The 27,503-nt window shown below is 33.6% G+C and overlaps 3 protein-coding genes across 26 annotated transcripts in view; 1 reads left to right on the top strand and 2 right to left on the bottom strand.

The window, feature by feature from the left end:
• Positions 1 to 1,471: 1,471 nt before the first annotated feature.
• On the bottom strand, positions 1,472 to 4,863 carry LOC112496091 (valerianol synthase TPS1B-like). Its single transcript, XM_025093207.2, has 7 exons — positions 4,334 to 4,863; positions 3,833 to 4,106; positions 3,214 to 3,589; positions 2,932 to 3,150; positions 2,564 to 2,702; positions 2,058 to 2,306; positions 1,472 to 1,913 (listed from the first exon to the last, which is right to left on the bottom strand). Exons 1-7 carry the CDS (start codon positions 4,556 to 4,558, stop codon positions 1,623 to 1,625), a joined length of 1,773 nt encoding a protein of 590 aa, XP_024948975.1. The 5' UTR covers positions 4,559 to 4,863; the 3' UTR covers positions 1,472 to 1,622.
• Positions 4,864 to 11,870: 7,007 nt separating this feature from the next.
• On the bottom strand, positions 11,871 to 13,540 carry LOC112496092 (germacrene A synthase-like). The gene is made up of 3 exons (XM_025093210.1): positions 13,302 to 13,540; positions 12,670 to 12,808; positions 11,871 to 12,032 (listed from the first exon to the last, which is right to left on the bottom strand). The coding sequence occupies exons 1-3, from the start codon at positions 13,538 to 13,540 to the stop codon at positions 11,871 to 11,873; spliced, it is 540 nt and encodes a 179-aa protein (XP_024948978.1).
• A 1,553-nt stretch (positions 13,541 to 15,093) lies between these two features.
• Positions 15,094 to 27,503, top strand: part of LOC102607217 (octanoyltransferase LIP2, mitochondrial) — a 66,911-nt gene continuing 54,501 nt past the window's right edge. For 2 of the 24 annotated variants that reach the window (XM_052434610.1, XM_052434609.1), the window contains exons 1-5: positions 15,094 to 15,229; positions 16,243 to 16,822; positions 19,583 to 19,656; positions 23,027 to 23,063; positions 23,332 to 24,152. In XM_052434610.1, the coding sequence (XP_052290570.1) occupies positions 16,246 to 16,822; positions 19,583 to 19,656; positions 23,027 to 23,063; positions 23,332 to 23,393 (750 nt within the window). In that variant the 5' untranslated portion in view covers positions 15,094 to 15,229; positions 16,243 to 16,245 and the 3' untranslated portion in view covers positions 23,394 to 24,152. The other 22 variants (XM_025093205.2, XM_025093200.2, XM_052434611.1 and 19 more) reach the window with 22 other exon arrangements.

Here is a 27,503-nt window from a genome sequence, read left to right on the forward strand (position 1 = left end):
CTTATGCAGTGTGTAAATTCCATTATAGTTACATTCATCAAGAAAAATTAAATATCAATAATGGCAGTATCCTCTTAATCAGTAGTAAATTTACATGTAATACAACTAGTAATGTCCAAGAGCGCCTTTTTGATATTACTTATTAGCTTAAGGTCAAATAATTAATGGCCCTGAACTCCCAATAACAAGTCTCTTGTATTCCTGTGAATGAAAATTAGCAGCATTGAAAGGGGGGCTCTCTACCGCAATTTATAGGAAAACAACTCTTAGGGTTGCTTGCTTTTTATATTGTGGGTGGTCAGATATAGCTTCTAAATTATCATACTAAACATATGTTGATGTAATTTGAAACCTATAACAATTTTATTATTTTTATCAAAATTGTTATTTAAAAATCACCAAACATTCTAAAATTCTGTAAGTTTTAAGGTTTTCCTTGTCTTTTTATTTTTATTTTTTAAAGTTAACTTCCAACTAGTATGGCGCGGTCCATATGCACCGAGAGCAGAGCACCCTTCAATACTGAACATGTACACTTGCATTGCATCCACTGAGCACATTATCAAGAGAAATGTTATCACTTGCGGGAGCTTAAGATTGTCCGAAATGTTCCCGAGTTTGAAATTTCTTCGTATAGTCAACGGGACCGCAGCTGAAGTGGTGAAGGTTCACGGCAAGATCCTTGACAATATTATTCAACATCGCATTGAAGAGGAGGACGGAAAAGGAAGATCTTGTTGATATTTTTCTAAGGCTTGAGAATAGTCATGACCTTGAGATTTCCCTCTCTACCAATGACATTAAAGCTATTATTCGGTAATTACGTAGTAGGGTCTAATTATAGTACCTCATAGTTTGGACACCGTCAGATGATTAGACAATCAATAAAAAAGTTAACAAAATCTGATTTTTCAAGTAGTGGAGTATGTGATAGTATAGTAGCCACCACATAATCAGCATCCAAATTATTTTATCATTTCTATTAATTCTCTGACGATATTCACGAGTAATATTATTTAAAAATTAAATATTTACAGCAATACTACTCATCCGCCGGGCATGTTCAGAGGAGGAACTGATACTTCGGCGTCAATAGCAACACGGGCCATGTCAGAGATGATGAGAAACAGGCACAGGTTGAAGCTGAGACAAAAACTTAAGGGAAAGAAGAAGATAAATGAGAGATTGATATTCAAGAATTAAGTTACGGAAAGTTAGTCATAAAAGAAACAACGAGATTGCACCCTCCCTCCCGTTCCATTGTTGTTCCCAAGAGAGTGCCGGGAGCAATTAATGTGAGTTTAAAGGGTCATCAAAACCAAAGTGTTTGTTAATGCATGGGCAAGTGGAAGTGATCTTGAATATGGGGATGATTACTTCATTTGGGGCAGGAACAAGGATGCGTCCAGGTGTCTCATACTCTCATTTGGAGAGAAAAAATGACAAGGTAATACGTCAGTCAATATGGTGCTTTTTTTTTTTTTTTCATTTTTATTGAATTGAAATCAGAGGAGCAAGAATTAATAGCTAAAGAAGACGAACTGCAAAACAGAGAGCAGCAGCAATAAGGCAACACTTAAGTGCATATACAGGGATATTCAGATTTATATATTGATCAATCCTTAAACAAGAATTGGATCAATGAACAATTTGGTAACATGATCTTTCAAGTACTCTGGATTTGTGACACCATCCATTTTCTTGTAAAATACTTCAACCAAGCGTGCAATGTTAACAATAACATTAAGGAGTCGCATTGGGACAATCGTTGGCCTCATGCATTCTTCATTTATATCCTTCCACCCATCTGCAATCATTTTCTTGAACTCTTCAGCTGTTTCCTCACCCGAGGTGCCGTATTCCTTCATATAAGATTCCACAACAGAGGCAACGTGTCCTCTCTCTTGCTCAGCCTAATTAACGTATCAAATTTGCACGTTAGATGACATAATTACATACCTAAACTGCCAATTTATGCAACATACTTGTGGCTATATCATTACCTTTTTTTGTTTTCCCTTTTCTTTTGTAAATTAACTCGGACTAAATAATCGTACCTTATTAGATACCAAGTCAGCTATGAGACGGCTGAGTGTAAAGGAAGCTGTCATTATTTTTGGTTGACTTCGGAGCCACTCGTAAGCATCAATTCCTGCAATGTCTCCCAATCCTATGTATGCTGCAGCGGGATCTAAAAAACAAGTGCCTGTGACTATTGCATTGCTCATGCGCTCATCAAATGGTGGCACATAACCTTCGCGGAACCATTGCGCCTCCACAAAATAGGCTCTCACAACTCCTTTCATCTAAATGTCAACCGAAAAAGGGAAAAAAACAAGAAAGAAATTTACAAATTAATAGGCATGCGAAAGTCTATAATTCTTTTCTAAAGGTTAAAATGCTGGTGAGACAAAAAAACATTTGTTTAATTTTCCATACAAAGATATTTGCATAATCAAATGCATTGGAATTGATTATTTTTTATTTTTTAAGCAACTATTTAAACATTAATTGATTATTCGAATTCTAAAAAATAAAAAAAATGTCTGCAGAAAATTGGTACCATATCCTTTGTAAAAGAGACGCTGTAAGATCTTCCTTCCTCGGCCAATTCATTGTTCAATTCGTCGAAGAGATTCAAGAGAGCGCCATAAAGAGGTTTCATATACTCTGGCAATTCGCTAACGCAATTGATGTCCCACCTGAAAATAAAGAATTTAGTCACCAATTTGATACTTATACAAATCGGAATAATCTTTAAAAAAATCTATCAATAACCTAAGTGTTAAAAAAAAAAAAAAATTCTTATGGTGGTGGAAATTTCACAATGCCAGCAATCAATGCAGTGATTAATTAATTAATTAGTTGTCAAAAATTAATGCTAATAAAATGAAAACCAATAAGAAAGAAAAAAAAAATTGTGCACAGAACCTTTCTACTGCGTCTGTGAAGCGTTGGAGCTCTCCAAATGTACCATATGCATCATATGTATCATCTATAATCAGAAGCAGTAAATAAATTTTGGTGAATATTATTCGACCGCGCGAGAAATGGGGCTCAAAATATTGTGCAACACTCCATAGGTAAATTTCCACTGTTCTGTCTCTCGAATAAGAATATGTTGATCCAAAGTTTAATCCTTTCATCCACCTTCAATAAAGATGAGAATATCAGAATTTTGATTTGAAAATTTGATAAGCTGCATTTAATTACCTTGTGATGTAAGCCAACTCTTGTTGGTGTAGCAATTGTACCCGATTGAAATCCAATTTTGCAAACTTGAGTAGAGTGTCATTTTTAGAGTCGTCGTGCTCATAGAACGAGATAAATTTGTGTGCCTCAATTCTCGGCACACCCATGTGCAATGGCTGCTCCAGGGCATCATTTATATGTTTTGCCAAATTTTGGTCCAAGTTAGGTGCTGCCATGGATTTCAAATGTGCCGTTGTGAAAGTGAGAGCCTCCTCGAGGATATCTTCTCCATGCACTCTCAAATGCGTAGCTTCATACAAACTTAACATTCCCCTCGCATCGCTGGTTAAACTTTCCTTGAAGTTACCATCATGGTCTTTGAATTTGTTGAATACACCTGATGCATTATCCAAAATCAATATAAACGTTTTAGAAGCCCTCATATATATGCACGGTGACGATTAATGTTTAATTATTAAAGATTTCACACTTCTGGTCATGATCACATGTGCACTAGACTTTTTTTTTTGTGAATTAAACTTATGTACTATAAATTAGTAAAACTTTAATTAAATCCATTATTATTATTATTATTTTTTAACCATAGTTCCACCTCTACATGTATGTAATAAGTACTTACCACTGGATACGTTGAAACCATGCTGCCTGAAAACTCGAAATAGAATAGCAGTAGCGTACAAGTCACAGTCTTTCTCAGCAGCAAGGTCAGGTTGCATTTCAAAAATGTGATTCAATCTTTCTTCAATCTCATTCTCAAAGTGATATGAAACGCCAAGACGGCATAGTAAGTTAATCAAAACAACTTCCTCCACCGGATCATTTCTTGAGGCAACTAACATTTCCTTCACATGGTCTTTCATCTCCTCATTCAGCTTATCATATGTTTCAACTTCCTGCACAAACAAATTAATCAAGGCCAATTAATTAACTGAACGTAAATATTGAAGTTAGCATTTGCTTTGTTTATATGTTTTTTTTTTTTGGGGGGGGGGGGGGGGGAACCTCGATGATACGAGAGAATTTTAGAGTATACTTAATCAGGAGAATATAATGAATCTCATTTTATCAGAAGGAACATAATTTTATTCAGTTTGGTAAAATAATTGAAAGTTAAATTTACCAAGACAGGAGAGGAAATGGATCCATCTTTCCATATTGTTGGACGAAAGTTTCCAAGTGGACGATCATTTTCTTGATTGTTTTTATACGCTAGACATAACACTTTGGACGGCGAATTAGTCTTGCAAGATAGTTGATTATTATAAAAAAAATTTGGATGAACTTTTGTGAATGAAAGTGAAACGCTCTGTAAAAAGCTTGAGGGAACAAGTGCTTGCAAAGCCATAGTGTTGAGGATATGGGAACAATAAAAGGTGTGGAGGTCTGCTAATCAAAGGCATAAATGGTGCAAATTCATGGTGAAATAGAGGGAAGGAGTGATGACACCAGAAAAAGGGCTGAGGTTATCAAAAGTATTTTGGGTGAACCTAATGGTTTGGGTGATGAAGCAGTCGTGCACGATAATTGATTATTGCAAAAAGTGTTTGAGCGAAATTTTGTGAGTGAAATTGAAAACGCGTTGCCGAAAGTTTGAGGGAAGAAGAACAAGGGCTCGCAAAGCCATATGGGAACAAATAGATGCGTGGACGTGCTAATTAATCAAAGGCACAAATGGAGCTTATATATAGAAAAAAGAGAATTGAACTACTGAAAAAGGTTAGTTTATGATATGATTTTTATGATAAATACCAATGCGTCACGTGTTTATCATCCAGTATTGATATTTTCGTGATAGATAACTCATGCATATCATGCATTCATAACATATTTATGACTTATGGAGAATGATATTTTAAATTTTTATGAATTCAAGTTGGCATGGCGTTTAAACATGCTTCATTAGCAAAACAGAGAATAGTCATGGACTTTAACGACTATTATATTAAATCATTTATTATAAACATGTAATTGAATTTTTTTTGTATAATTTTGAATTATTTAAGATTAATTTTATGAGAAAATTACCATCGTTAAGATTTAAATTAATTTTCAAAAAAATTAACAAAATGGTGTATATATCCATACTCAGCAAAAGTTATTAAGTCGTGTTTGTATATTGTATGCTTAATTCAGCTGGTGTTAAAGTCAACATCGAATTCGGAGCTTGACTTTGACATTTCAAGCACCGAATCGATGCTTGGCTGTTCATTTTTTTGGCTGTAATTATTGATTTTTTGGGGCATTATTTTGCCTATAATTTGGAGTGCAGAGGAAGAGTAAAAGCATTCCATTTATGAGAAGCAAATTAGTATTTAGAGAGTAGAGAATTTTGAGAACTTAAATTATAAAGCTTTTGAAAGTTTAGTGATTTGAAAGATTAGATGTATTGGGATTCTAGGTATTACAATATTTGAAATTCTCATTTCATTAATAAGGTTTTATTATTCTATCTTCACCCGTGGAACCATGTAAATTTCTGTGTCCTCTTGGTGTGTTTATTTTCATTTTTCTTCTAATTTTATTTTAGCTGTAACTCTACTTGACCCATCAAATTTCTATCAGTGGTATCATTGCTATTTGTTGTAATTTTATAGTCAGGGTACTGTTATGTAAATGGCACTGTTCACTACATGGTACTATTCATATGTGCAGTTATTGTTCATGTGAAATGGTGGGAGCTAAACTTAACAAATGTTGTTCATGGTAAAAAGTAATGGCGGAAAAATATTAAATTAAAAAGGTTAACAAAAACAATTTCTCGTTATAAAAAATAAAGATGAAAGCTTTTTTGAGGAAAAAAAATTACTTGGCAATAATTAGAGAAAAGCCCACTGAGATAACTGATGATGCCAAGTGGAATGAGATGGACGATAATGCAATTGCTGATCTACATTTAGCAGTGCTGATAAAGTGTTATCTAGTGTGGAGAAAAAGCAGTAGAGAAAATATGGAATACTCTCACGAAATTGTACGAGTTCAATTCGCTACACAATAAGATCTTGTTGAAGAGGAGACTTTGCACTCTTCAAATGGTAGAAACCACATCAATGACTGACCATATCGACACTCTAAAAACTCTATTCTCACAATTTACAATTTTAAAGTAGTGTGAAGCTTTTACTTCAAAGTCTATTAGATTAATATGATTAACTCATCAATAATTTGACGAACAAAAACCACATAGATAGTCTAGTCCTCGACGATGTTGTAGCCTTTGTATTAATTGAAGAGAGCAGGCAAAGTAACAAAGAAGACATGCATGCAAGTTCATAGCAAGCAGAGGCATTATCGATGATGAAAGGGAGATAAATGAAACACGATCACAATAGAAGTCACAATCATGGTAGATCAAAATCGAGAAGTAAGAAAAATGTAAAATGCTACAATTGTGGCAAAAAAGAGCACATCAAGAGAAAAGTGTTGGAAAAGCAAGCAAAGTGGAGATAATAAAGCTGAGTCGTCAAATGCTCAGGGTTGTATAGCAAGTACTTCTGATGATGGCAAAATTCTTTATAGCGAGACAACAACTGTTGTAGAAGGAAGGAAATGGTTAGCTAGTGTTTGGCTTATAGATTTAGGAGTAACATGGCACATGACCACTCAAAAATAATAGTTCCACAGATATAAACCTATCTCAAGGGGATCTGTGTACATGGTAATGATCATGCCTTTGAAATCGCTGATATTGGTATTGTAAAAATAAAAATGTTTGATGATATAATTCACATAATTTAGGAGGTACAACATGTCAAGGGTCTGAAGAAAAATCTATTACCTTTAGGACAAATAGATAGTCTTATATGAAAAACTCTTATTGAAAATGAGATCATGAAAATTTTTAGAGGTGCACTTGTATTTATAAAGAAGAAAAGATTAGTGTTAATCTATTCATGCTTAAGGAGGAAATACTACAAGAAGTTGATGCACGTGTCACGTCAAATAGAGAAGAGTTGACGATAATGTGACATCTCAAACTTAGTTATATGTCAAAATAAGGTTTGAAAATTCTCTCAAAATGAAAGTTACTTCTAAGGCTCGAATCGGTAAACTTACTGTTTTGCGAGAATTGCATTACAAGTAAGCAATATAGATTGAAGTTCAATAGACTTGACACTAAGAGCAAATACATTCTAGACTTGGTTTATTCTAATGTTTGAGAATCACCAGATATGTCCCTAGAAGGTGCAAAATACATGATGACTTTCATTGATAATTGTTTCAGGAGATATTGGGTGTATCCAATTAAGAAAAATTCAGATGTATTTCTAGTGTCCAAGGAATACAAAGTGCAGATAGAACTTGAATTCAAGAAAATGATCAATTGCTTGAGGATAAATAATGGTGAAGAATACACAAATGGCTAATTTCTTGCATTTAATAAGCAAGAATGTATTCAGAGATAGTTCACAGTTGTATACACTCCTCAGTAGGATGAAGTGGCATAGTTATGAACAAAAGTCTTATAGAAAGAATAACAACTATGTTGAGGATTGTTGGTCTCTTTATTTCATTCTCAGCAAAAGCAATCAAAACTGCCTATTATGGCTAATTGGTTTCCATTAACATGAATTACATTGAAGACACCAATGGAGATGTAGCGAGAAAACCAGCTGATTACTCCCACTTATATTCATTTGGATGTCCTGTGTACGTGATGTACAATGCCAAAGAAAAAATAAAGTTGGATTCAAAATCTGGAAGATATATCTTCTTGAGGTATGCTAATAAAATGAAAAGATATCATCTATGGGATCTCACTGCCCACAAGATTCTTATTAGCAAAGATGTTAGCCCACAAGATTCTTATTAGCAAATATGTTATCTTTGTAGAAAAGCAATTACAAAGGAAAGATGAGGATGATAGCATTGTGAAGTACCAATGTAAGTGGAAAATAATTCAGAAAAAAAAAGATTTAGATTTTTCTAAAGTAACACTAGAGCACTAGGAGAAAGAATAAATTGAGTTTGAGGTTCCAAAAGTTCGTCATTCAACTAATAAGAGACGATCACTAGTATGGCACTGGTGTATGTTTCAAAGATCAATGTCGTATATTATCTTTTAATGGAGGATGGAGAGCCATCAACTTTTCATAAAACTTTAAAAAGCTCAAATGTTACTTTGTGGATGACAATAATGCAGGAAAAAATTGAAACACTATACAAGAATAAGACATGAGAACTTATACCACTATTATGTTGTAGAAAAACTATTAGAAACAAATAAGTTTACAAGATCAAGAATGATAGCAATGATTAAATGGAGCGGTATTGTGCAAGATTGGTGGTGAGAGGATGTGCTAAAAAAGAATGTATTGATTTCAACGAGATATTTTTTCGATGGTTTGACTCACTATAGTCAAAGTAGTCTTGGTGATATGTTCTACATTTGACCTACATGTAGAGCAATTAGATGTGAAAACTTTATTTCTTCATAGAGAACTTAAAGAAGAAATTTATATACTCAAATCAGAAGGTTTTGCTTAAACAAAAAAACAGAACTTGATTTATAGGTTGAACAAATCTCTATAGAGTCTCAAACAGATGCTGATGTATTAGTATAAAAGATTTGATTTTTTCATCATGAGCCTTGAATACAACATATTTAGTTCAAATCACTTTGCATATTACAAGAGTTTTTAAAATAATGATTTGATTATTTTGCTATTGTATATGGATGTCATGTTGGTAACATACCTAAACAAATATCGAATCCAAGAATTAAAAGTAAAATTGGCTAATGAATTTGATATGAAGGACTTAGAACCAACAAATAAGATTTTAGGGATGAAAATTCACCGAGGTAGAGAAATTAGGAAGATTTAGCTTTCTCCAAAGAATTACTTGAGGAAGATCTTACAATGCTTTATCATGTATGATTGTAAGCCAATCTCTACCCCACGTCCTGTTAATTTCAAGTTATTCTCATGTATGTGTCTTGTCAATAAAATAAAGATGAAAGAGATGTCTCTAGTACCGTATTGTTATGATTTGTTTAAGACTAGATATTACACAAGCAGTGGAAACTGTCAGTCGATACATGGTGAATCTTGGTGGAGACCATTGAAAAACTGTAAATATAATTCTGAAATACATAAAAGAAACCTCGGATGTTGCATTATATTACAAATGATTAGATTTTATTATCAGGGGCTATGTAGATTCAAATTTTGCAGGAGACCTTGATAAAAAGAAATCTATTAATGGATATGTGTTTACATTTGCAGGAGATATTGTAAACTATGTTTTAAAATTGCAAACCATTGTGGTTTTATCACAATAAAAGCAAAATACACGACAACTGCACAAACTTGCAATGATGTTGTTTAAATGCAAATGTTTATTGGAGGAGCTTGCGCATAAACAAGAAAATATTTCTATGTTTTGTGACAGTCAGAGTGCCTTACACATTGTAAGAAATCCAGCCTTCTATTTCAGAACACAAGTACATAGAATTACAACACTAATTCATTCGAGAAATAGTGGAAAATGGAAGTGTGGATTTACGAAAAATTCATATCAAAGAGAACCTAATAGATGTTTTGACCAAGCTAATGAATGCTGACAAGTTTGTATAGAGTAGATCCTCTTGTGACTTAGTAGATATATAAGCAACATAGCAATAGTGAAACAGAAATGATGGAGTGGAGATTGATTGATTTTTAATCATATTTCCAACTGAAGGAATGTTAAAGTTAGTACTGAATTTGGTGCTTGGCTGTTGACTTTTTTTATCATTATTTTGCCTATAATTTAGAGTGCAGAGGAAGAGCAAAAACATCCAATTTGTGAGAAGCAATTTAGTATTTAGAGAGTAGAAAATTTTGAGAGCTTAAATTGTAAAGCTCTTGAAAGTTTAGTGATTTGAAGATTGAGTGCAATTGGGTTCTGGGTAGTGAGCCAAATATATTATAATACTTATAATTTTTTATAAGCTGAACCACGTAAATTCCTGGTGTCCTTTTGGTGTACATATTTTTCATTTTTCTTCCAGTTTTATTTTAACTATAGTCTTGCTTCACCCATCAATTTCTTAATAGCTAGTACACAATTGCTTATTTTAGGACCTTTGTTTTGGCTAGATCTAACTCATCCTCCATGGCGGTCGAAAGGGCAATGTCTGAAATGATGAAAAATCCAAGAGTATGGAAAAAGCACAAGCAAAGGTGAGGCAAGTCCCTGAAAATAAGAAGAAGCAAATGTTGATGAAATATGCCTTAATGAGTTACAATACTTGAAATTAGTTAGTTACTAAAGAAACTCTAACACTACACCCTTCTGGCGGCCCTCTAGTGCCAAGAAAATGTAGAGAGAGGTGTAAAAGTTTTTCGGCAATGAGGTACCTATGGGAACTAAAGTGACTGGTAATGGATAGGCGATTGGAAGGGATCCCAAACACTAAAATGGTTCGGATAGCTTCTTTCTAGAGAGATTTTTTGTATAGTTCAATTGACTATAAAGGGATTGATTTTGAGTATATTCCATTTGGTGTTGGAAGAAGGATGTGTCCTGGCATGTCTTTTGGCAAGCCTAATTGACGTAGAATGTTATTTTAGAATTCTAAATTTTTTACTGTTTTAGTATTTTTTATTTTAATTAAAGTCAAATTATGGTATGTGTCTTAATCTTTTATTTCCATTATAATTATAATTGTAATTTAAATTTTCTTTTAAGTTAACTTAGAAAAATATGTTTACTTTATTGTAAATAGAGGGATCTTGTTATTCTTTTCATAACTTTAATTTTAATTATTCAATAAAATCTCTTTTTATAATTCTGTTTGGGATTCACAACCGTACACTTAAATGATAAAGAGCCAAAGCAGCATGGAGCTAAGACAAGTACACGAGAGGTTCAAATTGGCTAAAAAATCAGCAACACTACTATTTATTCTCTCAAAAGGTACGAGTACAACAAAAGATCATAGAAGAAATTTAAGACTCAGGATATGAAAAGATATTGATCAATCCTTAAACAAGAATTGGATCAATGAACAATTTGATAACATGATCTTTCAAGTACTTTGGATTTGTGATACCATCCATTTTCTTGTAAAATACTTCAACTAAGCGTGCAATGTTAATAATAACATTAAGGAGTCGCATTGGAAGTTTGGAACAATCGTTGGCCTCATGCATTCTTCATTTATATCCTTCCACCCATCTGCAATCATTTTCTTGAACTCTTCAGCTGTTTCCTCACCCGAGGTGCCGTATTCCTTCATATAAGATTCCACAACAGAGGCAACGTGTCCTCTCTCTTGCTCAGCCTAATTAACGTATCGAATTTGCGTACGTTAGATGACATAGTTACATACCTAAACTGCCAATTTATGCAACATACTTGTGGCTATATCATTACCTTTTTTTTTCCCTTTCTTTTGTAAATTAACTCGGACTAAATAATCGTACCTTATTAGGGACTTGATTAGCTTACAGAATCTGTAAGCTACAGACTGCAGCATCAGCCGTTGGATGTGGTTGGATGTGGAGTGAGAAACTAAACAATAGACAATCGGATGGTGGGATGACGGGAGATGTTTGTTATAGAATCTGTACCATAGACAGGTCCCCTTATTAGATACCAAGTCAGCTATGAGACGGCTGAGTGTAAAGGAAGCTGTCATTATTTTTGGTTGACTTCGGAGCCACTCGTAAGCATCAATTCCTGCAATGTCTTCCCAATCCTATGTATGCTGCAGCGGGATCTAAAAAACAAGTGCCTGTGACTATTGCATTGCTCATGCGCTCATCAAATGGTGGCATATATCCTTCGTGGAACCATTGCGCCTCCACAAAATAGGCTCTCGCAACTCCTTTCATCTAAATGTCAACCGAAAGAGAAAAAAGTAAGAAATTTACGAATTAATATGCGTGTGAAAGTCTATAATTCTTGTTCAATTTTCCATACAAAGATATTTGCATAATCAAATGCATTGGAATTAATTGATTTTTATTTTTTAAGAAACTATTTAAACATTAATTGATTATTCGAATTCTAAAAATGGATATTATCATTTGTATACTCTATAGATGCTCTGTTATAAAAAATACTATAATACTTTAAGGGTGTATCAATCGTCCACCTTAAATTGACAAAATCTATCTACCGACCACCAAACCGTTAGCTGCCGTTTGAAAGTTTACGGAATTATAGTGAATTGACGATTTTACCCTTGAAAATTATCACTTGTATATCCTTAAATTTTTTTATTATCATTTGTATACCCTTAAATTATCACTTGTATCATATGAAAAGATCAAATTACCCCTCTGGCGTTATCCTATTTAAACGACAAGTAACGGTTTGGTGGACGGCAGATACATTTTGTTAACTTAAAATGGACGATTGATACACCTTCAAAGTGTTATAGTATTTTTGATAACATAACATCTATAGGGTATATGAATGATAATTTCCCTTCTAAAAAATAAAAAAATATACGTAGAAAAGTAGTACCATATCCTTTGTGAAAGAGACGCTGTAAGATCTTCCTTCCTCAGCCAATTCATTGTTCAATTCGTCGAAGGGATTCGAGAGAGCGCTAAAAAGAGGTTTCATATACTCTGGCAATTCGCTAATGCAATTGATGTCCCACCTGAAAATAAACAATTTAGTCACCAGTTTGACACTTGTACCAATCGGGATAATCATTAAAAAATCTATCACTAACCTAAGTGTTAAGAAAAAAAAAAATCTCATGGTGATGGAAATTTCACAGTGCCAGCAATCAATGCAGTAATTAATTAATTTATTAATTAACAGTTAACAATTAATGCAAATAAAATGAAAACCAAAAGGAAATAGAAAAAAATTGCACACAGAACCTTTCTACTGCGTCTGTGAAGCTTCGGAGCTCTCCAAGTGTACCATATGCATCATATGCATCATCTCAGATCAGAAGCAGCAAATAAATTTTGGTGAATATTATTCGACCGCGTGAGAAATGGGGCTCAAAATATTGTGCAACACTCCATAGGTACATTTCCACTGTTCTGTCTCTCGAATAAGAATATGTTGATACCCACCTTCAATAAAGATGAGAATATCAGAATTTTGATTTGAAAATTTGATAAGCTGCATTTAATTACCTTGTGATGTAAGCCAACTCTTGTTGGTGTGGCAATTGTACCCGATTGAAATCCAATTTTGCAAACTTGAGTAGAGTGTCATTTTTAGAGTCGTCGTGCTCATAGAATGGGATAAATTTGTGTGCCTCAATTCTCGGCACACCCATGTGCAGGGGCTGCTCAAGGGCATCATTTATATGTTTTGCCAAATTTTGGTCCAAGTAATTTTGAATTGTTAAAGCTTTCACACTTCTGGTCATGGTCACATGTGCTTAGCTCAAAAGTTTAACCAAAACTAAAAAATATGCTAAAAAAGTTTAATTAAATTGTCAATTAAATGAGCATGTAGGGTTACGAACACTAATTTTTTCTTGTGAACATACATAAGCAGTGGTTAAACAAGATTTTGGCCGATGGGGGCTATAGTGGAAAAACTGTAAATTAAGGAGCCATGACATAAAATTTATTAAGGAAAATTATTTGTAGTTCTTCTACTGAAATCAATAGATACAATATTGTTTTCATAACATCCAAGACCTCCCAGAACCATAATTTTACAATATTATTCTCATTCTTAAATGTACTTTTATTTATATTTGACTATAAAATAATTAAATTGAAGTTAAAATAAAAATATTTAACTGCTAAAAATAAAAATATGTTGTGTGAATAATATATTTTTCTTATACTTTTTTTAATTTTTAATCTTTTTTTTGTAATAAATATTATTTTAAATTTTCAAAATAAAATATTAAATAAATAGCCTTTTTATCCCACTTTTTCTTTAAATGTTTTATGCAAGTAGGGTTTTTGAATGCTATGATAGCAATAAGAAAGTAAATAGTATATATTAATTTTAATAGAGAAAAAACTAATAATTTCCCAGTTATTGATTAGAGGGGAACTAGCATATATAAATTAATAAAATATTATTATTTTTTCCCGATAGATAGTTCCGCCACTGTACATATCATTGATAAGATCTCTTCCATTAACATAAGTTTCATCTGTCAGGTCTATATATATGCAAGTTATATGTTAATGTTTCAAATATCTCGTACATTCTACAAGATTATATTAATAGTTGCTTCCATCAACTTCAGAATTTCTCGTACCTATCAAGAATTCAATGTCGTGGCACATGTCTTGGTTAATTTTGGAATTCAATGTATATTCATTCTACTTTCATTTGTTGGGCTAATCTGCGTTCAAAGGTTTTTTATCATTTTTTCAGAGATACTGAGGACTTGTTCGATACCGTTTTTAAGGCTTTGTTTTTATTTTTGTTTTAAGAGTACAAACATAATATATGTTTAAATTTGAAATACAACAACCGCAAAACACCATTCTCATTCTCATTTTTATTTTCAAGAAATATTAATTCAGAAACAATACCAAACAGGCCCTAATAATTTCACAATTATTGATTTGCTCGACCTTTTGATATTTTTTTTAAGCTTACTTTTGTTAGTTTGTTATTTTTTTTCTTCTTTCATGTGAATTATGAGGGGTAAGATTCAAGAATAAGACTCATTATATTTTCCTAATTTGATGTAATTTGTTTTCATTTCATTTCATGCAGCTCTCTCGTTGGGTTTAGGTTCGCAGTAAAAAAAAGTAGAAGACAAAATTAACCTCCATTAAATTATTATTATTTTTTTTAATTTTTCAAACCTAGACAACACGAGGGAGAGTCTATTAATAAAATCTAACGAATTTCAATTTTCAATAGACAGTTTTCAGTTTTTACCCCACAAAAACAAAAAAAAATTTGATGGACTTAAATGATGATTTATTCGAACTATAGGGTTATTTGATTTTGTATAAACTACAAGGACTCATCTGTAATTATCTTACAATGTTTTTTTTACTCATTTCCCGGCTAGCCCATTCAATGATGTGAGTTTTAATCGTCACCTTCTCCTGACGGCCTGTATTTGTATTATCAGGTAAGCTCCTACTCTTCCTATTTTATTATATTTTCCCCTTTTTTTAAATCTTCTGTAAATTGTGTTTTTTTTTGCGATGACCCATTTGCATCATTTCCTAAATTTTTGGTGAAATATGCTAGATTGAGTTCTGTCTATTAACTGTTCGATGAATTGCTACTGTGAGTCGTATGTACTTGCGTTGTTATCGAATGTTTTAATTTGCTAAGGAGGCTGAATACGATACTCCTTAATCTCTCTCTCTTTTTTTTTTTTTTTAATTTATAATTTATGTTTTAGTGATACCCATGTCGTGAGATCTTGTGGATGTTGCCATCATCAATGATCAATGATTGTCTCAGCTGTTAGCTAACAACAAAATTAATAGTTTAGGGTCCTTTGGAAACATTTTTATGAAATTATTTTTGCACAAATTATATATGAACAAAAGGGATGAATTAAAATATTGTATTTTCAAGATTCTTAAAACAAAAGCACTGAAAAAATTATCTGGTACTAGCATTTTGGATAGGTCAAAGAAGATTTTTGTATGCTTCTAAAATCCTCTATCTTTATGAGGCAGAAAACATCAAAGATGTTTTCATAAGTACAGACTTATCTTTAGAGGATAATTTTTGTGTTCTGCAAATTCTACTTCTCAAGAACGTTTAAAATTTGAAGGAAAAAAATGAGTCTGGAAATACATAGAAAATCTGCCCTTAAGTGTTTGTTTTGAGGGGTTTCTTTTGGAGCCAAAGTGAGGCAAATTTATGTAAATTGTAATTTTATTTTGTTTTGCAACACCACGGAACTTGTGACTTCCCAATTTAGAATTGTAAATCTTAGCTGAAATTCACATGTGTGGGGTAGCTAGCATTGTGTTTCTTTTGGATTTGGTATCTATTCGAGTATGAAAATTATAATTGTAGTCAATAGTGGAGAGTGGACGGCATGTGATCATGAGTGAATGATTTGAAATATTCCCATGTGATGATGGAACATGGCTAGGAAATTAACCATTTTGTGATCTACAGGGAATGAAAGTTCCACGGAGTTTACAGATCTGGAGACTGGGCATTGTCAACTACTCCGATGCACTTAAGCTGCAGGAAAAACTGGTCTCTGATAGAAAAATTCATAAGATTTCTGATACCCTCTTGTCCCTTCAGCATCCACCCACGTATACCCTTGGAAAACGGCGTACGGATCATAATTTATTAATTTCTGAGGCTGAACTGAAAAAGTTAGGAGCTGAACTTCATTACACTCAGAGAGGAGGAGACATTACATTTCATGGTCCCCACCAAGCAATTCTGTATCCCATTATTTCCCTTCGTGATATTGGACTTGGTGCTCGAAATTATGTGGAGAAACTTGAGTCAACTATGATTGAAATAGCATCACTATATGGAGTTAAAGCTTGCCCTGGACAAAAGGGTGAGACAGGAATTTGGGTTGGAGATAGAAAGATAGGTGCAATTGGAGTTCGGATACAATATGGAATTACTTCCCATGGGTTGGCATTCAACATAGATCCTGATTTGAACTATTTTAAGCATATCGTGCCTTGTGGGATTGCAGATAAAGATGTCACATCTTTGAGAAGGGAGACAGGTATTCCGCTTCCTGCTGAAGATGTAATTCATGAGCAGTTAGTTTCTTGTTTTGCTAGACAGTTTGGCTATGATAGTCTTATCTGGAAGGATAATGTCTCAATATTGTCAGATAATTAGGAAGTCAATTGAGATGTATAGTATGCCTGGCAAATAAATCATGTAAAATTTTTACTCTGTAATTTATTTATTCATTTTGATTCTTATGAACTGTTTGGTTTACTTTTGTTATTGATTTAAATCTTGTTTAGCGATCCTTAGAGATGCATATACATGGAGAAAGTGATGGAAGCATGATGTTTTGACAGCTTTATATTATGGGAATCTTATTGGATTTGAAAATGGATTTTGGAATTTTGCCATACCTGAGGAAAATTTTAACTGCATTGATTAAACAACTACCAAAAGGTCAAATATTTATTCAGCAACTGTGGTAAGACATCGTAGATTTAAGATTTTTCAGCCTGTATATGAGTAGAAGTTGTACACATGACTGGGTGGTAAGTCCACAGGGCTGTAGCCTGTAGGGATGTTAGAAACATTAGCATAAGGAATAGACCTTTATCAATTACGAGGCATTATTGTTGGGGTTTTCTGTTAGTGGTCAGTACCATTTTGTTCAATCTGATTGAGAATCCGTGCAATAAACATGCTGCATTGTATCAGTTTTACTTGCACAGCTAATGCAAGTATGCATAAGTCTGATTTTTGTTCAAAGTGGTAGCAAGTCAGCTCTTTGCACTTTCTACTCTCGTCCTTATGACTGCCCACATGTTTTCAGGAGCAGTGAGAATCTTCAATACACTTGAACCTCTGGATAGTCATAAGAAAAACTTCATCAAAATCTCTATTAAACCTCAACTTTCAGGTGTCCCTTGACCAGATCTTGCCACGTAAATTTCCTAGGCAGATGTCTTTGACCACTTTTCTGCCAGCTAAGGTGATAGGATTTCAGTTTATGTACAAGGATCTTCCTATCTCAAAAGAGATTAATAGCTGACTCATCAATGATGCTACATCTTATGGTAAGATGGAGAAACCTGCTAAATTTGGATATACATATTCTCAATTTTGCTTTAGAAATTGCTGATGGGATTTAGACAGGTGGATACTTATTTAAAATTTGTTTCTAACTTGTCGATACTCAAGTTCCATATTCAACTCATCCCTGAATCATAGGAAAACTGGTGGCCATGAGAGAAATTTATAATTAAAAGTTCAGATATGAATCCAAAGAATTTTGTTCATGGAAGACAAAGCCTCTGGCTAGCTAAACTTAGTTGGTGAAAAAGTTTAATTTGCTGGCATAATAACAGTGTAGCAATAGCAGTACACAAAAACAAGAAAATAATGTAGTAACAAGGTTTCAATTTTAGAGAAACTGGCATTTCCAAGTGATGATGCAATGTAAATCAGGCTAAACCAGCTAACTTTAGCTGTGTTTTGTTGTACTTAATAGAGGTACAAAACTTGTGGGTAATATAATAAAACAGGAAGGACAGAAGATGTGGTGATTGATTTGGTCTCATGTGATCAGTCACATGATACATGTTTAATATTTGAGGATTGCAGCAAAGTCAGAGAAATATAATACTCAATTGAGGATCACATGATCAGCTTCTTCTTGGTTCCAACCTATTAAACAACAAAGAAGGAAATCATTGAGAATATATCTTTCTAAGAGAAATATTACTGCAACTGAGGCCAGTGAAATTATGCCTCTAGCAAGTTCCAAAAAGTTTTGGAAGTGGGAATCTTGTCATGAGCTTTTTATAAGCCTCATTGAACAACATTAGCAAGCTTATTTCCTGCAATTCACACTTCAGTGCAAACTATATGAATGAAACGTGCATTTACCCCTTTCTTAAAAGGATATTTCCAAATGTATTAGGTCCCAGACAATCTTTATCTTCTTTCCTTTCCAAGCAGACAATAGCATGAAAATCATTCGGACAGCTCTGGTTGCTTTCTGTGCCTTGATTCTGGTTCATTTCCTCATGGCTTCATTACTTTGTATAAACCATGAGGGAATAATTCATCCAAGAGACAGAAATCGACCAAGGAGATTGCTAGTTTCTGCAGCTTCGCTTTCTGCAAATTTAAGCAAATTGGATGAAGCTGTTAAGGATCCCCATAAAGCGGTGAAGACAAGCCTCAGGAAGGCACCAGCAAGTGGTTCAAATCCTAACCAGAACTAGGAGCTGTAGTAGCTATGTGTAGAGATCTTATTAAGAAAGAGAAACGAATCTCATACTCTTTCCACATTTTTGCTGTTTTCCCACTTTTACTATTGGATAGGTAGGAGAATGGGATCTCTATACATTTTTTCAGACCCCCTTCTTTTTTTTCTAGCTATGTACCGTTTAATTTAGTCACTCGTGTACTTTTGCAAATTTTTGTTTATGAAGTAGATTTAGGAGGAGATGAGAACACAGTGTATTTTTATTTATAGAATTGTGCGAATATATAAAAAGCATCATTAGATTATTTCAGAAGATTGCCAGTTCATGTCACTGATTAATGTCAAAAGACTTGGTGTGGGTTGATGATCATTCAGTGATTAGCTATATGTGTTATATTATATTGTCTTTCTAATTCTACCTCTATATTTTAATCTTTATTATTATTCTGTTAAATTTACCTGCAGAAATGCATCCTGTCCCATCTTTCTATTATATGTTCTTCTGTTTATTCTACATATTTCACGTGATAAGCAATCGGTGAATGAGTGCTTCATCTGTTTCTATGTTTTTTTTTTAAGGTAACGGGATTTATGAAGCAGTTGAAAAGCCAGCTCCACATGTTACATATTCTAAAGAACATCAGTGCCATCAGGTTTTTCACCTATTTTAGATAGAGAACATAAACTAAAAAGTGAAACGGTATGCTCTCTTTGTCATTATGATTTTGAAGTTTTATATTGCCTTTCCTTGAGGGGTAATTTCTTTAGGTTCCTCATGAATCCATAGAATGTCACTGTTGTAATGTTCTCTCCAATCGTATCTACACCATTTTACAGATCCAATCACTTCTTGGTTACGTTTAGGTACCGCTACCTGTCCTCTTTGTTTCTTCCTGTAAACCATCATAATAAGAGCTGAATTCCAGTCTCTGAAAGAGTCTCATGATGGAAAATTTAGAAAAATTGTATTAGCTGAAAAAGTTCTAGTATAGACGTGACTGATTATTTATATTCCTACCTCCAAATACCTATGACTTACATAAGACTATTGGACTCAACTGGTATGCACATTCTTGTATAACTTAAGTTCTTCCTGAAGTGATCTGAAATACTAGTATCTTAGTGACAACCAAAAAATTCATCCTAATTTAATATGTATTCAGTTTGAAACCTATGGTGATTTCAGTCCTTCTCAACAAAAACTCTTCTAATTTCATGTATGCATATCAAGATGTCGTACTCTTTTCAGATGAATAATCCATAACTGAAAACAAGTTTCTCAGATTAATAAATTTTGAGGTTTGGATTCTAATTAAGAATCCAGCGTTATCATAACTTATCATATGAAGGTAAATTCATGCTGAACCTGCCTCCATTTGGATCTTAGTGAACTGGACATCTTGTACTTAATTTTTTGTGCTTCTCAATATGTTGATAACTGGGATTCAGTACCATTGTTAAAATCCTTTTAGGAAAACTATTCATAATGTAGATTCACTGTACATATTAGCATTTAGATTTTATTTATTTATTATTTTATTACCTAATAAGGAGATTTAGTTGTTCACTAATTCTAATTTTAGTTAGTCTCCTAATTTAGTGGGATTCCTGATTTGAAGGAATTTGCTTCTGATTTAGTGAGCTGGAATACCGGCCACCTTAATATATATGTACTCATGTAGTTCATTGGAATTAGACCTAATGAGAATAACTCTTTTTCTCTGAAATTAACACATAACATTTGAATGATAGTAAATTGTATGTCTTTTACTAAAGCAGAGATCTGATATAATTTTACCTATTGAACCAAATATCTGATCAACAACTCATCAATTAATATTAGTCTGTTTTAGACCTCATCTTGAAGATGGTCCAAAAATTCAAGTTGGTTAATTTAGTGGCAGTTGAGCTTATCTGGCATGCCAGCTCATCAATAGTTACTTGAAAGGCTGAGTTGTGGGGACTTTAAGATTGTAACTTTGGGTTTCAGAGAGATATGAGAGTTCTGGATTGCTCTCTGTGACTTATTCTTTATATCTTGTGTTATTGGGTGAAATGCTCTCCCAGTGTTGTCTCCCCTGTAAGTGTAGGCCTTTGAGGCTGAACCATGTAACTGCTCTCTGATGCCTTTGTTCGTTCTCAGTTTCTCTGTAATTCTGATTTTGTTCTTTGCAATAATTGGTGAGACTTAGTTCTTGATTTGTTCTTGAGAATATAAGGTCTAACACCCCTATGAAATTGTACAGACTTGATTGCTGGCCCAAGGGGCTCTTTTCTCATGTTAAACTGGAACTTTGGCAGGTTAATTAAGATTTCAAACCCTGCAACTTGTAAAAATAAAATGTTTTAGTATAATCAGATAATTCTATATTGGTGAGTATTACCATCTGATTTTGGCTCTGACAGTGATTGTAAATGAGACAGGATGTTCTTTGTTAATATTTGCTACAAATGAATCTCCAAAAATGAATAGAACAAAAATAAAAAACATCTGATACCGCAAAATTTATCCACCCGAATTTGATATTCATATATTGTAGCTGGTATACTGTATTGGTTATTTACCCTTCTTATGGAAAAGAGTTACGCTGTGTATTGATATCATTATCTGTATGTGAACCAGTACTGACAAATTAAATTTAACGTAGATGCCCAAATATGCAGTTTTAGTTTATTGTTATTCTGGTAAACTGATACTGTTTGCTTGAAGTAATTTATTGCAATTGCTCCAATTCTCATATTTTCTTGTTTAAGCTATGTTTTACTTGTTATGGTTATCAGCAGGCGGAGGACACCATTATCCATAATTATTGAATTGATTCCTTATTTTCCATTTTCCAAAGAAGACTCTAAATGTAAATAACGTCTTGTTATTTCGGTATCTAAGTATATTACCTTTATATGTCAAGGATCTCATTTTTTTACCATATCTAGGAAGACATTACAGTTGTAATTTCACTAATATTCTTCTCTTTTTACCTTCCTAGTATATTTGTCTGTATGCAGAGTGCTTCCATCTATATTTATAACCTTATTGATGTCTATACTCCAAGATTAATTTTGTTCTCTCTCCATGTAATAACTCAAATGAATCTTCTGCACTTTATTACTTGTTTCCTAGTGTAGTAAAATTCCTAGGTTACATATGCAAATGTAACAGTTGAAAGGATTGCTGTAAAGGAGCAAGGTGCCAATGACACGAGCTGAAGCTCAAAATAGATGGTTGTCGAGTTAGGTTGAAGATGAGGACAAATTTATTGAAGTTTTGACATGCAAGAGTACAAATAATATCATGCATACTGCCATCTACCTCTCTAATTTTTGCATTATCTGCTTTGGAGTATTGACCAAACTGAAATGTTTTGTTACTACATGCGTACTGAACACATTGGCAAAGTGCTCTACGTAACAAATTACATGAGAAGCTTCAGTAAATTGCAGACAAATTGCAGTGCTTGCCCACCTGATTTGGCCTACTAATTTTTGAAAAATTGCTTTTCCATGTAGCTCTTGCTGCTTTAGCATGCTCTTCGGAGATACCTGGACTACCTAATCTGTAAATTTTCACCTTTTCATAAAATTATTCTCTCACTGAAGATGAGAATTTGGAACAGTCAATCTCTGTTTGCTTAATTAGAAGGCAGACACTTTGATAGACACTTCTTAGTTGAAGAAGTGAATCAGCTCATTGGATGGTCATTCTGTCCTTTGAGAAGACAACTGTGTGAAGACATAGGAGAGGACAAACTAAATGGTAATCTGCAGCCGGTGATCACTGGGGAAATGAAATAACCAAATTGCGAAGATGAGTAAGGGAAAAAATTTTCCATGCTGGAGGAATCTAATCCGGCAATCAGTCTTCAATTTTCATCTCTTTTTTACTTCTCTGGATTTGATTTACATTTAACTATGAAGTGTGAAATCGCTGCACAATTTTGTCATTTCTTCTGTCTTTGTTTTTTGGAGGTTATGAAGCTTGATAATGGCCTTTATTATGACATGCCTCCTTTATTTCAATGTTAGGCCTTGAAGAGGGCAAATGGGGGGAGAGCAGATGCAGGTGATGAATCAAATGCAGATGCCAACTATCATGAGTAAACTTGTTTCTTGTCTTATTGCATCTCTATTCCTATTTTTGTCAAATGAAAATTAATTATTCAGTGTGGTCCTGAGAATGCATATGTTTTGCTTTCACTGATACTCTTCTCTTCATACATATGGATGAGTCAATTAATATCTTAGTTCTCTTTACTCTGATTCTCAGTATACTTGCTCTTGCTCTCGTTAATAGGTAAATTTGGGATGACATTTTTTTTGTGCTGTAACAGAGATGGAATTAGCTGAGCTGTTGCTACATCTGCTATTGTACAGCCTTCTATTGCCTTTCTAAAAGGTATACATCTTTTTATTCCATTTACAGAATGGTATGACTATTAACTGACTTTATTTCATCTCTACTAAATAATTCAGTCATTCTCCTTTTTCGACAGATGCCACTGCCACGATAGGTTGACTAATCACTTGGTATAATATCAGATGAAAAGAATATTACTTTCCTCTTTTACTTCTCCAGAGAATTTTGCCAAGTTAATTTATTACAATTTATTGCCAGCAGTTGAATATACTAGGGATAAATCCTTTTAGATTATATCCTAATTCCACTTACAGTCGGTGATTAAACAACTGTATAATCACCCAAAATGGAAACCTAATGAGTCTGTCAAATATGAGGCCTATGTCCATCATAAGGCGAGTTAAGTCTGCTTCTGCTATCTCTACAAGGCAGCAGCAGAGCACAACTTATTTGGGGTAGCTGGAAGTTCTGTTCGATTAAGGTTTATTTTCACAGTTTATTTGCGAGAAGTAGGGTCTTGGAACGTGATTGCTTGAGAATAAAAAACTTTGATTGAGGTACCTTTTTGTTGAGAGTGTGTGTGTGTTTTTTTGTTTGTTTGTTTGTTTTTTTTTTTTTTTTTAACTTAATCCCTTGAGAGTTGTCTTGAATCAGATGAAGAACTACCATTTAAGAAAAGGAAACTATGTTGTCAGTGGGACAAAGAGATGGCAAGAGATGAAAGAGTGTATGAAATGATGAAAGTTAAGATGGAGACAACAATTATGTATGAGCTAGCTGATGCACCAGATGAAGGTAATACGAATACCAAGAGTATCATTTTTTTTTTTTGAAACTGATTAAGCATCAGGTTACTGTATTACACAGAGATATATACAACTGCTATGACAGAGATATATACAACTGCTATGACAACAGGTCATTACACTGATATTTACAATCAGATATATATACATGAGACTTATATTATTATATTTTTATTCTATGAAGTACATGCCCATCCAAATACCCCTCACGGAGGAGGGATGTCTCTACTCTACTCGCATTTCGCAAGGGAGAGATATATACAACTGCTATGACAGAGATATATACAACTGCTATGACAATAGGTCATTACACTGATATTTACAATCAGATATATATACATGAGACTTATATTATTATATTTTTATTCTATGAAGTACATGCCCATCCAAATACCCCTCACGGAGGAGGGATGTCTCTACTCCACTCGCATTTCGCAAGGGAGAAAGACGCTATAAGAAATCTCCACACAATTATGTTTAATTGAGGGAGGTTGAGTCCGTGGGGACTCGAACCATTGCCCTCATAGTCATACTTAACTTTGAGGGCAATGGTCCACCACTGGGCTACAAGCCTAAGTGGCCAAGAGTATCATTTGCAAATTTAATAGTGAATTCACCAGGCCTCCCTGCAAGGCTGCAACGATAGTCTGAAAATGGATGAAATTATAGGAGAAATGGTCTTAGAGAAAACAGTTGAAATGGCAAAATGGAATCCAAGAAGTGGAAGGGAAGGGACACAGTCAATCAGCTGAAGGCAAATTAATCGAGTAAGTTTCTCATGCACATATGCTTCAAGCCTAACAAAAAGCTTGCTCTCTGCCGCTAGTTTCAATAACTTATTCAGTTTTTCTTTTTCGGTATCGTTTTAATATTCTTCATTGATGATAACTGAAGCATCAAACAGAAATGTTCCTAATTTTTTTTGGTAAATAAATTAAGTTTTTTGCTATATCTAGCATATTAAAATCAGCCAGTACATTAAATTCCCAGTATGTATGGATTTGATTTCATTCCTCAAAACACCTAAACGTATCTAAATCTCCTAGCAAGAGTCCTGGTTTTCAATGCAGCATTCCGCAAAGCATCTCTCTCTCTCTCTCTCTCTCTCTCTCTATATATATATATAATATTTATATAAATGTCTTGCTTACAAGTGCTTAAAATATTCTATTTTCGTACCTTCTCTTCTTAACACAACATTCAATAACATAGTGTAAGTTGTGGCAAACTGGAAAAACAAAGGGGTGACAGACCAAAACTTGTCGGAGGATGAGAAGCAAAAGCCAAAGAGAGGTCGGCCAAAGAGGGAGCGTAAATCAATGGACAATTGGGTACTCTCTTTCTCCTTGGTGGTGTGTGCTGGTGCATTTATGCCATAATTGGTAACAGAAGTCTGATTGGTATATACCGGAACGAAGTGAAGCAGAAGGGTAAGAGGAGGAGGCCAAGGAAAACTTAAGCTCCAGCCAGTTACGGTATAATATTGATGAGTCGTCCTTAACTCATCACATTATCTTTTGTACTTGGAATGAATGTTTTAATGTGTCAGATACTCAGCTCAGCATGTCTCTATTCGCTGAGAGTATGCCCTCCCATGGCCCATGCCATTATCCTTCTGTGTACATTTCATAGGAATGTTGTGACTATATTTTTCAGTTTGTAGACATGTTTCAGGGTTAAAATTTTAAGGGTGTATAAGAGGAATAGGATTAGAATACGGTTGTCCAAATATTTTATGTATATTTCAGAAAATAATAAGAGGTTACAACATTCATACGACTCTTAAATAAATGTCGCCCCATTAGAACTCCATTTCTGCTTTAATCATTTTTCTAAAATAAAATCTCATTATTTTAGGCGAGTACAATTTAAAGATGACAATTCAAATGTGGTGGAAATTCTTCCATCCATTCAAAATTACCATCATTGCAGCTAAGTGGGTATTTTACAAGAGTATTTGCTCCGTGGTTACAGTTCCATGAAACATGACAAATCCTAAAATTCTACTTTCGCAAAATAAGATGTTACCGATTAGTAATAATTCAAAATAACTTAGTACGAGTATTGTAATAGTTCAACAAAAACTGAATCACCTGCAATAATGAACTTTCCTAACATACAGATTGCAGTTTGTTTTTCCCATTCAAGATTTATCCTTTGTTTGGATTTTCTTGCCACATTTAGAAAATCCACGTTCAAATCAAAAACTAGGACACGCTTGAGTAAAAATATTGTTTCACTCAAACTCACCTGTACACGATGCCCATAGATCATACACCAAGTGTAACTCATGCGGATGATATGGCTAAGTTGGAAAATCACTAATCGCCCATGGTTGACAAGTTTTTAGATGCACAAAAATCGTCAAGTCGACTGAAAACGTTTCTGTGTGGGTGCTAATATTTTGTTAAACTAGTGAAAATCTTTTGAGATAGTATATGAAAAATTTGATGTTCAAATCACACCGTGCGGTATGAACTCAAATAACTAATAAACTTTAAATTGATATAAAAAAGACTTGATGTTCGAATTCAGCTGCTGACGTTAAAAAAAAGTTCTTTTTTGGAAATATTATTTTAGTTGAGTCCGGGTTAAAGTTAGCTCCTAACTTTGCCACTGCTTAGTACGTCAAAAACTTGATTAGACATACATGCGAATCATCGCATTTAAAAAAAAATTATGAGAATTTAAATAAACATATATAAAATAAGGACTTATGAGAAAATGCGATTAGTAGAGAAAATGAAATTAGTTCTTATTTTGTTAATTTTATTTCGTTGCATTGTGAAAATAAAATAAAAGGCTTGTGCATTTTTATTTTGGAAGGTTAACTATTTGTGAGCTTTGTTCATACATGGCGGCTCTAATAGTGTAACACTTGTTAAAAATCATTACCAAATAAGCTGTTGCCACAAAATAATAAATACAAACGAAAGAGAGAAGAAACCGTTACCCCCGTATCATTACATCAAAACTTATCAACTTTTCTCTCACTTTTACTTATAATATTCAGAACCAAATTGATAACAATATAATAATTTTAGTGTAATTGCAAAATGAGGATGAGAAACCGTGACAGATTTGCAAAGGAGCACTCTGGTACTCCATCTGATTCACCACATGAATTAGGGGAGATTGAAGTACTGTTCTTTAATGTGGTGGACAAAGAGAAACTCAAAGAATTGTCAGTGAATATGCAATTGATCGAAGCAAATTCAAGCCAAACAATGGTTGTTTCTGGAGATTTTGCCCTTCTGGCCTTATATCTCTCTTCTCTCTCTTTATGTTAATTTGCAGTCTAAAGATGTTATTTTTATTTTCTGAATTAAGCTCATTTTTT

Source organism: Citrus sinensis, chromosome 2 (genome assembly GCF_022201045.2).
Source record: "Citrus sinensis cultivar Valencia sweet orange chromosome 2, DVS_A1.0, whole genome shotgun sequence".
NCBI classification, from domain to species: Eukaryota; Viridiplantae; Streptophyta; class Magnoliopsida; order Sapindales; family Rutaceae; genus Citrus; species Citrus sinensis.

Bases quoted from the DNA above. Each gene is read 5' to 3' on its own strand.
- LOC112496091 (XM_025093207.2), bottom strand. From the start codon at position 4,558: ATGGCTTTGCAAGCACTTGTTCCCTCAAGCTTTTTACAGAGCGTTTCA. The intron at 4,107-4,333 runs GTAAATTTAACT...TTGTTTGTGCAG, and splicing joins CCATTTCCTCTCCTGTCTTG to GAAGTTGAAACATATGATAA. The intron at 3,151-3,213 runs GTAATTAAATGC...TCTTTATTGAAG, and splicing joins GAGTTGGCTTACATCACAAG to GTGGATGAAAGGATTAAACT.
- LOC112496092 (XM_025093210.1), bottom strand. From the start codon at position 13,540: ATGACCAGAAGTGTGAAAGCTTTAACAATTCAAAATTACTTGGACCAA. The intron at 12,809-13,301 runs GTAATTAAATGC...GTTTATTTTCAG, and splicing joins GAGTTGGCTTACATCACAAG to GTGGGACATCAATTGCATTA. The intron at 12,033-12,669 runs GTACTACTTTTC...GTTGACATTTAG, and splicing joins TCTCTTTCACAAAGGATATG to ATGAAAGGAGTTGCGAGAGC.